The 13,366-nt window shown below is 41.1% G+C and overlaps 1 protein-coding gene across 16 annotated transcripts in view; it reads left to right on the forward strand.

Annotated features, from left to right (window-relative positions):
* Window positions 1–11,610, forward strand: part of SYTL2 (synaptotagmin like 2) — a 100,522-nt gene extending 88,912 nt beyond the window's left edge. For 15 of the 16 annotated variants that reach the window (XM_061628920.1, XM_061628922.1, XM_061628924.1 and 12 more), the window contains 5 exons: window positions 1,385–1,555; window positions 3,645–3,723; window positions 5,007–5,106; window positions 9,179–9,384; window positions 10,063–11,610. In XM_061628920.1, the coding sequence (XP_061484904.1) occupies window positions 1,385–1,555; window positions 3,645–3,723; window positions 5,007–5,106; window positions 9,179–9,384; window positions 10,063–10,208 (702 nt within the window). In that variant the 3' untranslated portion in view covers window positions 10,209–11,610. Of the gene's footprint in view, window positions 1–1,384; window positions 1,556–3,644; window positions 3,724–5,006; window positions 5,107–9,178; window positions 9,385–10,062 lie in introns of those variants that run through there. The other variant, XM_061628923.1, reaches the window with a different exon arrangement.
* Window positions 11,611–13,366: the final 1,756 nt, after the last annotated feature.

A 13,366-nucleotide genomic window follows, 5' to 3' on the forward strand; every position in this document is an offset into this window, starting at 1 on the left:
GAGAGCACCAGATCTACTTTGGGGAAACAAGTTGTGGGTTGTTGGCACATAATGCTAAGCCATGAGTTGTTTTAATCATGAACAGCAAATTGCAAGTTGTCTTACAGACCTGGAGATGTAACCATTGTGGAATAAGAAAACTCTGTTTCCCTTTGTATCTGCATCAGACTGTTTTAACAAAAATAAAAGAAAGATTCTATTCCATGAATTGTTTCCAAAGTTTCTCTTCCTGTAGTGGAAGGAGAGAACCTTTGAGCCCAAAAGATGAAAATAATGAAAAGCAATGAGCCATTCAAGGTTTGTTTGGAATTTTTATTTTAGCATGCAATTGTGCTTTGGTATAGCAGAGAAAAGCGTCAGAAAGAAAAAGCAAGAAAGAGGTAATAGAATTTGAGAACTGTCAGTCACTGGCCCCTGAGGGTGAAATATCCTGTCCATTGTCAGTGACTGCATGGGACTTCCAGAAAGCTTTTGGCCTGGTTTGCACCCATGGTAAGCTGGGACTGCATGAATGGACGGCCTCCTGCAGAGGAGCTCAAACCCACTTTGCTCCTTCCTGGTCTTTTTTTACTTCTGTGCTGAGCTAAGCCTAGGTTTGGCTTAGCATACTGTCCATGCCCAGGCTTGTGGCTTAGGGTAAGCTACAGCACGTAGTTAGCTTGAGGGCTTCCCATGGGCATCTGGTTGGCCACTGTGAGAACAGGATGCTGGACTAGATGAGCCATTGGCCTGATCCATCAGGGTTCTTATGGTAGACCCTTCTAAACCCCAGTGCTCTTTAAGAGATCAAGCTAGAGAGTTCATCCAGGAATTTAGGGCAAGGTGCCATCATTATGCTGACGACACCCAGCTCTGTCTCTCCTTTCCATCGGTACCAGGAAAGGCTGTGCTGGCTGGGGCTGTTGGGAAGTATAGTCCAAAACATCTGGAGGGGCCCCAGGTTGGTGAAGATTGGCAAGTGACTAGCCATGATAGCTAAATGGAATTCCCAAATTTGGAGGCAGGCTAATTATGAGTTTCAGAAGCTAGAGATACGCAATGGGAGGTGGCTATTGCTATCATGCTCTGCTTGTGATCTAGTGGAAGTGTGTGCATGGCTGCTGTTGAAGGCAGGATGCCAGAGCCTTTGCTCCTTGGCTTGGTTCCAGCAAGGGAGCTGCAAGTTGTTGTTCCAGCAAGGGAGCTGCCAATGAAGCAAATCCAGTCTCTCTCTCTCCCTCTCTCTCCCCCCCCCCTCTCCACGCACCCCCAACCGGAGCTGCCTGGCATAGTACACATTGCACAAGATTCCTTCCAAAAGCTCTGACAACATTTGAGTTAAAGCTCTTTTTATGTGTGCTTTGCAGATAAATGTACTTAAATGTTGATTTGTCTTATCCTGCAGTATAAAGTTGACAAGGCTCTCTTGGCATCCCAGATGTTGAATATCTCTGTGTGGCACAATGACATTTTTGGGCGTAATAGTTTCTTGGGTGAAGTAGAGCTTGACTTGGGAGACTGGGACTGGAATGACAAGCAGAAGAAACAGATGAACTGGTACCCATTGAAGCCTAGGGTGAGTTAATGGCTTTTGATCCATAGTGAGTGCCTTTGGGGGCCGCCCTCCCTCAGTCATTTCCCAGTCTGCATCTGTGTTAGAATTGCTTTTAATATGTCTTTTAATATCTTTAACCCTTTTTTCTTTAAAGGTGTTTTTTTAAATGTTTTTAACATAGTTTTGTTTTAATGTATTTTAAGGTCTTTTTATGACGTTTTAAAGTGTTTTTAGTGTTTCTGTTTGCTGCCCTGGGCTCCTGCTGGAAGGAAGGGCGGGGTATAAATAAAATAATTAATTAATAAATAAATAAAAAGGAACAATAAGAACATCATTAACTCTGAATCATATAACTTAAAACAGTTTATAATTCCTGTACTATATTGCTTTCCTGTAGCAAATTGCTCTTAATGCTGAAATCCACAATTTTGCCCAGTGAAGAGAATTTCTACTTTGGCTTCTGGAATTTGCATTATTGCTGCAATGTGTAGTCCAGAGGTTGCCAGCGTCGTGCCCTCCAGATTTCAACTCCCATCAGCCCCAGCCAGCATGGCCAATGACCAGGGATGAAGGAGTATGTAGTCCACCAACATTTATTTATTTATTTATTTATTTATTTACGCTTTTAAACCGCCCTATAGCAACAAGCTCTCAGGGCAGTGTACAGCAAAATAAAACCACATTTAAAAACAAACAAGTGTGGATTAAAACATACAATATAAAACATATTTAAAAACAAAATTAAAATACGAATAAAATAAAAATACACTTACAGTTAAGTTTAAAATGAAATTAAATTTAAGTTTAAAATGCCTGGGCGAAGAGGTAGGTTTTTACCTGGCGCCGAAAAGATAACAAAGAAGGCGCCAGGCGTATCTCATCTGGGAGGGCATTCCATAATTCGGGGGCCACCACTGAAAAGGCCCTAGGAGGGCCTCCACATCTGGAGGGGCACCATGTTGGCTATCCCTGAGTACTCACATTTTAATTAAGGTGTCTGAGAATTAATTAGAAAGCAGATTTCTCTCTCTCTCTCTCTCTCTTTTTCTCTCTCTCTCACACACGTTAATGTTGACATTAATAGATTGTTGGTTGTTTTAGCCCAATACTGTCTCTTCAAAATGACCTTGGCTGTGGACTTGGGTAGAGCTCTTTCCCAGCCTTGCTACCTGAGGTGTTTTAGGTAGAGATGCCAGGGATTGAATCTGTTACCTTCTGCATGCAGCCATCTGCGCTTCTGCTGAGCATGCATTCCCGGAATGCATAGGAATCTGTGTTATAGAGTCAGACCACTGGTCCATATAGTTCAGCGTTGTCTACACTAGGGCTGAGGGTCCTTGTGGCCCTCCAGATATGGTTGGACTACAACTCCCATCATCCCTGATCATTGGTCATGCTGGCTGGGGCTGATTGGACTTGGGAGTCCAACATCTGGAAGGTTACAGGTTTCCTGCCTCTGATACTTGTAAAGCCATGGGTGGCAAGCAGGCATCACCGTAGAAGTTGTTACCCCTCCCTCTTTTTCACACAGGAGGGGATACTTTTTTTAAGATGGCCTACCACTGTGTGCATCACTTAAAAACAGAAAGGGAGAGAACCTTTTTTTCTTCTGTTGTTTTTAGTCATATGCAAATTGACTCAGTCCCATCGAGTGATATTCAGCTATCTTTGTATGCTAAAGTTAGTGCTAGCGCAGTGGGTTTTCCCCCTCTCCTCCCATGTGCCCCGTGCCATCCCCAAATCTGCTCCAGAGGGTTGGGGAACCCTCACAACAGTTTTAGGGGGTGCACCAGGTGGGGGGAAAGAGAGGGAGAGATCTTTCAGTTGCCCAAGGAGAAATCTTTGCACTGATGGAATGATTGGCTTAGCACTACCTTGAACACAGTCCGTTGAAATTAGTGGGGCTGACTGCTGAGTGCATGTAACAGCATGGCTTTTTGATTATTGGCTTTTAGAGATTTCTTTAATCAAATGATAATCCCAGTTTACACCCATTTCTTGCACAGTATTTGAGAACATACAGCAATAAGAGATAACTGCAAAAATGAGGATTGTAGCCCACACTGGGCTCTTGATTACTGGTTTTTGTTTTGTTTTATAAATGGTCAAGACTCCATTAGCTGCTCTTGAGCTAGAGAACAGAGGGGAAATGAAGTTAGCTCTCCAGTATGTTCCACAACCTGTTGGGGGTAAGTATTTCCCTGTTACACAGTTTTCAAGTTTGCTTCATGGCAGTTGACACTATTTTGCAACATAAAAGAAGCCCATAATTTTTTTGCTGCTAGTACATTAAAACTATATTCTAGGTAATAAACTTATCTGCATCGGACAATAACCTTCTAATTTTGAAATCATCTGACTGGCCTTTTACAAAACAGGCAAAACAATATACGGCACCATGTCTTTGATCCTGCCTTATCCAAATACAGTCATTTTGTGGCATATTAAAGAATTTACTCATCACATGTTCTGAGGGCATAGTTTGAAATCTAAACTGAGTAGATGCATAAGGGGTGGAGAAGTTAATCTCTGCAGATAAGTTGCCTTTTCATGGTCTGATTTCATTTTAATATATCAAATTGAGGACTTCAGATTCTTCAAATATTCAAAGTATTTTGGCATCTACAGCAAAACTTGCATCATGGATCTCATGGTCAGAAATATCCTGAGATATTCCACCCCAAGTCATTGCTTCTTGGGACATGCTATTTGGATTTTTTCCAGGAATGATTGCTGGTGTGGCCTTTCCCAGTCAGCGGCATAGTCTTTCCACTCCACCTTGATTGTGGTAGTAGAGATGGTCAAAGCCCCACTGGGCAGGACAAATTACTCCTTCACCTGTTTTGCGTCCTCCCAAGATTGAGGATGAAGTAATCTTATGTCTAATTTTTGGGGAGGGTGTTGCATAAGGGAGGCACAGTTTTACTTATTTACAGGGAGCAACTTAGGAGAACAAAAGTCACTCATTTATTTATTTTTAAATACCTTCTCTCTGGTCCACCTTTTTAAGCCACAGGGCTCATTGCCTCGTGGGCAACGTTTGGGGGGCTGCATACCAGTGGTGGGAAGGGCCCTAGGCAAAAGTGGGCGGATGTACTTACCTTTTGCATGGCTGGAAAAGTTTCTGCTGTACAAGTTTCTGCACCCACTCACCAACCCAAATCTCTTCATCCTCCATACAACCAAGCAAGAGGACACTTCAGTACTTTAAGGACACAAATCCAGCCATATGAAAGCATTTGAGCTGGTGAGGGGTGTGGCTTGGTGAGAATTTTGAGGACCAAATAGAGAGGCGTAGAAGGCTACACTAGGTCTTGAGGTCTGAAGTTCCTCACCCTTACTGTAGTAAGTGTGTTCCTTATATTTATCAGTTTTGCATGACCACTCTCATCTCTCCAGAGATATGGATTCTTTGAACAGATCAACCAACCATGTTCTGCTTCTAATTCTTCCCCCCTCCCCTATTTCAAAGGTAAAAAGGCTCCAGCCACTGGTGAAGTCCACATTTGGGTGAAGGAATGCAGTGACCTCCCAGTCCTCAGGGGCAATAAGCTCAACTCCTTTGTTAAGTGGTAAGAACAGTAATTCAGGAGAACAAAGGCCTAATTTGGCAACATGGCTGCCTTTTGGAAGAGAGCTGATGGGCACTGTCAAACGCTCTTGTGCATATTGGTGGCAACCTCAGTCATGACATTGTAGCCTCCCCTCCTTTTGAGAGGTTGTACTGCTACAGCAGAGGAATCACTGTGGATGCATAGGGACAAGATATAAGAACAGTTTTAAGCACACACTCATCACTCATCACTGTGCCTCTCTCTAGGCTTGTATACGTGGCTACAGCATGCCAGGGAATTGACACACCAGTGTGTATCATTTTGTTTTTCCCCACTGGCTGGTTGCTCTCACCTCTTGTTGCCTGAGATGGAAAGGGCGGCTTGTTTCTTTCATTTATTTAGCAGATTTATAACTGAATCACAACAAAAAGTTACCAGAGCGGTGTACTGTAAAATCAAATTTAAGATAAAATACGAAAGATTACAAACCCAGTAAAGTAAAAACAATAAAATCATTATATAGTTATATGGAGAGCCAGTGTGGTGTAGTGGTTAAGGTGTTGGACTACGACCTGGGAGACCAGGGTTCGAATCCCCACACAGCCATGAAGCTCACTGGGTGACCTTGGGCCAGTCACTGCCTCTCAGCCTCAGAGGAAGGCAATGGTAAACCACCTCTGAATACCGCTTACCATGAAAACCCTATTCATAGGGTCGCCATAAGTCGGAATCGACTTGAAGGCAGTACATTTACATAGTTATATAGTAGTTATTCCATAAAATGAGTGGATTGTGCATCAAAGAAAGATGCTTTTAAACAAAGATGTCTTACGTAGCCCCTAAATAGAAAAAGGTCAGGCACTTGTTTGATTTCAATTGGTAATTAAGGGTAGACACATTTACTGTTGTGCCAGTTCCAGTACGTCTCCATCTCTCTTTTCTGAAAAACGGGCACACAATGCTAGTCAAACTCAGCCCTTTTTAATGCTAAAATTTGGTCTGATCAGCTTCAGTGCATTTTCTAAAAGATTCAGCTTCAGACAGATTCCGCAAGTGATTGGTAGATCAACCTGTGCTCCTGCAGGTTTGCCCAATGGTTACACTTTGCTGTAGGCTCAGGCAGAGATAGTGATTGGCCCAACACTTTGCTGTGGGCAGTCCTGAAGTCAGGAGTGGGGAAGGGAGGTGTGTCCGGAAAAGGGCAGAGTCACTTCAAAATGCAGCCAGAAAGGACTTCCGGGAAGGGTGACTTCGCTTGTGCCTGCTTTTGGGACGGGCTCCCGCCTCAAAAGAAGCTTATTCAGATATAAATCAGTCAGAACATTTTTTTTTTTGACTGATGAAATTTCTCCCGGGCAGGGAGAAACGTAGAGATCAACCTCAAAGCCTGTTTTTGTTGGGAGGACTGGATTTCATTAATTTATGAGATAAGGTCCAGCCAACAATGCCGGACGGACTTCCTAACAAGCTCTATCTGCTTAAGCGATACGTTTATCTTTTCTTGAAAGAGAGAACGGACTAACAGGCAAGCACCCTTCTTTCTATTATTTTTTTTACTTGGTTTAAATTGTTGCAGCAAAAGGAGATTTGTCAGATTGATCGGCTTTGGACAACTTCTGGGTGAGATATAGCTCTTCTCTGTTATTCACGAAATTAACAGCTTATCTCTGTTTCTGTCGCAAAAAGCTGTCCTGGAAGTGCATTCTAAAGATAATAAACAGAAGAGGGATTTCTATTCCTGATTTCTATTCCGAGGAATATTATATTGTCTGGGACTATTCTCTTTTTGGTCTATTTTATTTTGACGAATCTGCTTCTTCACGACGCCACTAACTGTTTTGATGCTGGGAACTAAATTTATTTTGCATTCTTGAACATAGAGAGATAAGGCAGGTTGCTCTGTTTATACTGTGATGTCATCAAGCCTGGAATATTAACCCAATTGTTGCTGAAATAAGAAGTGGTTCTTCTTTATTTTTGTTTTGCTTTGTTTTGGTGGTTTTAAAAATGGCAATCAAGAAAGTGGCTGAGAATCTGGAAGTAATTATGTTTCAGAAAATAATGGATGAGATTGAGATAACGAAACAAACCCTGCGACAGGGTAGTAAGGAGCTGAAAATTGAACTGAGCAAAATGACGCAGGAGTTTAAAGAAATAGGGGACCCTGTGAGAGAGGAGAATGAGATCAGAGATGAGAAAAGAAAAAATAAAGGGAAGATACAAACCCTGGAGATTGGAACAAATGTGGAATTGGAAAAAGATCTGGAGTTTATGGATTTTAGAAATAAAATCTACTGTTTGGAATTTAACGTTATCTCTGAAGAAATTAATGAAGATATTAGAGATAAAGTTATCAATGGCTTGGATAATCTTCTGGACTGGAATGATGTGATGGAGCTTGATATAGAGAAAATCTATGGAATTAACTGCAGTCATGTGACAATGGAAAAACTCTTAAGAGATGAGCCAGTGCATTTTCTAAAAAAGAAGAACACAGATATGAATTTACAACAATGTTTCAGCAACTTATTTAGAATGGATGGCAAGAAAATATTTGGGATAGAGGAAATTCCCATCAGACTCTTATTATATGACTATGGCTACAACAGCAAGATTATTATGGAATACTGATAATGGAAGATTGGACACTGAAATTACTGGACTTAACAGGACTATTGAAGATGGAAGATGGAACTAATAGGGATAATGGAATAATGGCTATTGAAATTATTGGACCTAACAGATTCTGATGAGATGGATTAATCGAAATGTTTATTTGGACTATGATTATGACAATAAGATTATTATAATTATTAACGAGATGGATTAATTGACATGTTTATTTGGAGAAAAATTGATAGATATATTTCTTAAAGAATTGAAACCTCTCTTTGACTTTTTGTGGAAAGAATAAAGTAATGTTTATGAGATTTGATGATTAATTAAGATAACTACTGGAGGAAAGTGATTTTATAATATGATTTAAGAGACAGGATTGTTATATATTGTAGACCTATAACTGATTTGATATGTGACAAATGGGAAGTCAACATTTTATTTTTTTTTGTTTAATCATTTTTGTTTTGTTTTGTTTTTTGTCTTTGAATGTTTTATGATTTTGTTTTCTATGTTTTATGAAAATTTGAATAAAAATTATTGTAAAAAAAAAACAAAATGCAGCCAGAAAAACCATTCTTGCTGCTTTTGAAGCGACAAGTGTGCCTTCTGCCTAATTTTCTGCAGCTCCCATCTTGGGCATTCTGCTGAAGGGCATTTTCCTTGCTGGCTTCTTTGCCCACTTGCTTCTGCTGCAGTCTCCTCACTCTTCTGTGAAAAGAGAGCACCCATAGCAGAGTGCCTGAGATGAAGTGGTACAACCTGCTGTGGGCAACTGTCTGCAGGGTTCTTTGTTCCCCAACAAGTGAGTGAGGCAGCGATAGCAGCCAGCTAGCAGGGAAGAGCAAGATGATAGATCAGCATTTGGTTTGCTGGTAATTAGATTTGCTCCAAAAACAAAGTTACAGTATTTTAAAAAGAGCAGTTCTTTAACACTGAATCATGGAGGAGGGGGGGACAGACAGTGGTTATTCCTCTCTGCTTTATTAGGAACATAGGGAGCTTTTCCCCCAACAGACCATGTGAAAATTGCTGAGGATCTTGACAGACCACTTAATGATTTTTCTGTCTGTTGTAGCACTTTTAATGCATTCTGCTAGAAGTTGTATTAATTTTTACAGACATGCTGCAGACCACCTGAATGCCACCTGGGCTCCTTTTTGGAGGAAGGGTGAGATACAAAGTTAGATGATGATAATGATGAAGCTTGTGGACTGCTGGCGGTCTGCGGATCACTCTGGGAACCCCTGGCATAGCTTCACTGTAGCATTTTACTGTTTTGCCCTGTTGTATCCAAATGCTTTTTTCTCAGATGTAACCTCTCTCCTGACTTCTCCCCAAAGTGACACAAGAGCAGTGCTGGGACAGCAGCTTTATAACTCTCTTGTGTTGAATGAACGCAAGCCTCAGTGTCTAAGGGTATTCTCGAGTGATTTCTCTCTCTCTTCTCCCCCCTTCTCCCTTTTGTCTGAAGTACCATCCTTCCAGATACAAGCAGGAAAAGCCGCCAGAAAACAAGAGCTGTAGCAAAGACGACAAATCCGGTGTTCAACCATACCATGGTCTATGATGGCTTCAGGCCAGAAGATTTGAAAGAAGCCTGTATAGAACTCACTGTCTGGGATCACAACAAACTAGCCAATCATTTCCTTGGGGGCCTCAGAATAGGTCTTGGAACAGGTAATTCCAGCTAAGTGGAAATTATCTCTCTGCCCTGCCCCTCCAGTGCTATTAAGTGGGTTTTTATTTCATAAAGAACCATGAAGGATCCGGTGGGTTTTGAAACAAGTCTTTTTGAAAAACAATTTTGTCTATTGTTCTGAATGGAATCCCATAATATAGGGCAGAACATCTGTATGTTGTGCATGACTAGTGCCGAGTGGGATACTGCTGCTATTCTTGCACTCACAGAAGACTGCTTGTTCTTGTAGATGCTTCCACTAATGGAAGGAGAAGGGGAGGGGATATTTGGTGATTTGTCCTGTTTCATCTTGGGATACATTTGGTCAGAGCTGGTGCACAGCCCTAATTTTTAAGCATTCTGATAGCCTATGTCTTTGCACCTTTGCAGTCTTTACTCTTCAATCACTGATGTGCCCAGAGGGCTTGTGATCTATTCTGGATAGGAGAGGAAAGCGTAAAATACCCCCTGAACCTCCAAAAGTTCACCTTCCCATTGAAATTAATGGACCTAAGTTAGTCATATCTATTAATTTCCATAGATCTGTTCTGTGTATGACTAACATTGATTACAGCCCAGGGTGTGCTGCTTAAGGGAGTTAAGTTTTGCAGTTACTGCTGTATATATGACAGATAAAAGTTGCTACTAATTGATTTTTTTTTTTAATACCTCCTTAGGTAAAAGTTATGGTACTCCAGTAGACTGGATGGACTCTACATTAGATGAAACCAGCTTATGGGAGCGGATGATTGATTCTCCAGACACATGGGTAGAAGATACACTCCCACTCAGGATACTGATGATGGCAAAAATGTCAAAATAAGATGATGCTCTGGTTGGTTGCTTCCAGTTTGTGTGGCCCGCTGGCATTTGAGTGGAGAAGAAGGGCCAGGCAACAATACATAGATGAACTTGGGTGTCTGTGTGTGCAAACATATTTGTGTGTATCTTCATCAGAGGGCATCTATGTCTGCAATACAATTTTAAACTGTTTTGCTAAGTGCTACCTTGGTAATATATGTTATCTTCTGCCTGCCCACAGGTGCTGTTATTAAAGTTACTCCTTAAGCTTTATTAAAGATTAATTAAAACTGTAAAATATGTATTTAAAAAATTGTGTACAGTTGTTTTGTGCAGCCACCTTGAATAGTGCATGAAGAAAGTTGGCAATTTCACTAGATAAGCTAAATTTCCACATGCTTTCCTCTCTTCTACTGGCCCTCAGTTCCCTGAGTCAACGTGCAAATGCACCTGCCAATGTGGTTCTATTTTTATAGTTGTGATTGTATGCATATTTAAAGCTGAATCTGTCACATGCATCCTATCTTCTTTTTTTATGGCTTTTAATGTTCAAATTTTGAAAATCTGTAATTAGTACTTGCAAATAGGTGGATAGTCATGGACGCATAGTAAATGGTGGCATGGTATTCAATCTCTTGCATATTAGGCTGGAACTCGACATTGCACCTATGTGCCACTAAAAAAACAGCCACCCCTGTGCTTTGCTACCCTCCCCCACTTCCCTCCTATAAGGCCTCATGTGTCTGTTTGTGACACAACTGCTGGAAGTTTCTCCTCTGCTATTTGGCTGCTGCCTGTGAGAGTGGGGTGGACTTCATAGCATAATGTCAGTCGCATATTGCATATCCCTAGACATTACAGGGAAGACAGCAGGACATAATGCAAGTCTGCTGTTTTTTTGAGGGGGGAGCAGCCCCGACCTCTGCTGTAAAAGCTTACTGTAGTTCCAGCCTCCAGTACTTTCACTTTGCACACATCGTCAGAATGGGAGAGCTCTAAACACCTGCAGAGATGGAAGACTTCTAAAGATTGTTCAGCTTGCTAACAACCTTGAAATTGCAGGGTCACTGTCCCTCCTCCTTTTGCTTTTTTCTGAAAGCAAGACCTGATTCACTTGGCCTTGGTTCAAACATCACTCGTCAGTCTTACCTTTTTACTAGTTTTTATTATTGGTAAAGCTAAAATTAGACTTTTTTAAAAAAAAATCTCAATAATTGATTCCAAAATGTGCTGCTGGCTTTTTTGGTGTGTCTGATTTTTTTATGTACTCTAGTGCCGCTAACTGGGCAAAGCAGGAAGTGATACCTAAAATAGAAGCAAACTCTTTTATGCAAGGAACTGTATTGTAATTGAATGTTGAAGATAAAAACTTTATTTGTATACTATTTTTAAACTCAAAAGTTCTATTAAAAGCTACAGATGTACTCAGATGAGTAAATGTTAAATTGCACAAGAGATAAACATGCTGCATTCTCTTTCCTGTTGCTTTCTTGATTCAAATTTTCTGGAGCATTCAGGTGTAGGATTTTTTTCTTTGTATAATATTCAAAGCTAAATGTCCTTCTGCACCCCACCCTGAGCCAATATTAAATTATCCAAATAACCACAAATTAAAATTATAAGCCTATTTTAAAGAAAGTGAGGGATGGGAGGAGACAGTTAGCAAATCTAATAAAGGATGTACATCTACATCCGTTGCCATAATATGAAAAAAAATAGTGACCTTTTTTTCTTTTTTGGGAACAAGCAGTTAAAAAGTACAGAGCACTATATATGTAGAATGGCGGAGTCACATATCGCCATAGTGCTTGCCCTGAATTTTCAATTGGAAATCAGAAGGGTTGCTACAGTTTCATTGAGTCTGTGACCTTGTCTCTTGCAGACAGGTCTGGCCTTGTAGGCAGACATCCCTTTGACACTCATCCCATTTATGCCTTCAGTATGCAAGCTGTGGGCCTAGAGAGGAGTGAGGGCAGACAAGTACCTTTCTGAGGTGTGGAATGGCCTCAAGTTTATTTATTATTTTATTTATCAAATTTATATCCCGCCCTTCCACCCAGATTCCCAGGGCAGCAAACAAAAGCATAAAAACACTCTGAAACACTTTATAAACAGATTTTAAAATATATTAAATGGAAACATCTTTTTTTAAAAAAAGCCTTGGAAACCTCTTAAACAGCAATTACAACAAAGACGCAGATTAGGATACAGCTTGTTGAAAGAGGAAGGTCTTCAGTAGGCGCCCAAAAGAAAACGAGATGGTGCCTGTCTAATAATTAAGGGAATTCCAAAGGGTAGGTGCCACTGTGCTAAAGGTCCATTTCCTATGTTGTGCGGACAGACCTCCTGATCCAATCGTCAGGAGGCCCTCACCTGCAGAGCGCAGTGATCGGCTGGGTATATAGAGTAAGACGATCTTTCAGGTATCTGAATAGTCATAGCTGAGTAACAATGCAGCGTGCCCAGCACAGCATGTGCTCAGTTGATGAGGAGCCAGTGCTCAATGGACTCCCCTAGAGGCCTAGGGATTCCCTGAGAGGAAGCTACGCATACAGAGTCAGACCATTGGTCCATCTAGCTCAGTATTATCCACACTAACTGGTAGTGGCTCTCTGGGTGACATTTTTCCTGGAGACTGCAGCTGGGGACAGAAGGCCAACTCTTGTCTCTCATTTTTTATGAAAGCATTTATACATCACCCTTTTGCAAAACATTAGGGTGGTGTGTACAGCAACATAAAAACATTTAAAACAATGCAAAGCAATCATTAAAATGACCGGTTATCGAAGAGACGTTTTAAAATCTGATTAGCCCTGTTGTCAGAAAAAAAATCTTCCAAGGGACGCCTGAAAGTCAAAAGTGAGGATGCCTGATGAATCTCTGCTGGAAGAGTGTTCCACAGCATGGGACACTAACTGGCCAAGTTCTTTTAAAAAAAAAAAAATGAAATGCCTGACTTACTGAGGCCAGTTGGGCTCTCTAACATAGGGGAACAACTAATACCACTCCTTTAGATAATGTCACCATAAAGGCTCAGGAAAGTCCTTAAGGTATCCTCGACCCAAGTTGTTCATGGCTTTATGAATCAACACAATGTTTGTACCTGGTATCGTAGCATATGGGCAGCCAGTGCAAGTATTTAGCAGGGGTGTTGCATGCTATCAGCTGTCTGCCCCAATC

This window comes from Rhineura floridana, chromosome 5, assembly GCF_030035675.1.
Source record: "Rhineura floridana isolate rRhiFlo1 chromosome 5, rRhiFlo1.hap2, whole genome shotgun sequence".
NCBI classification, from domain to species: Eukaryota; Metazoa; Chordata; class Lepidosauria; order Squamata; family Rhineuridae; genus Rhineura; species Rhineura floridana.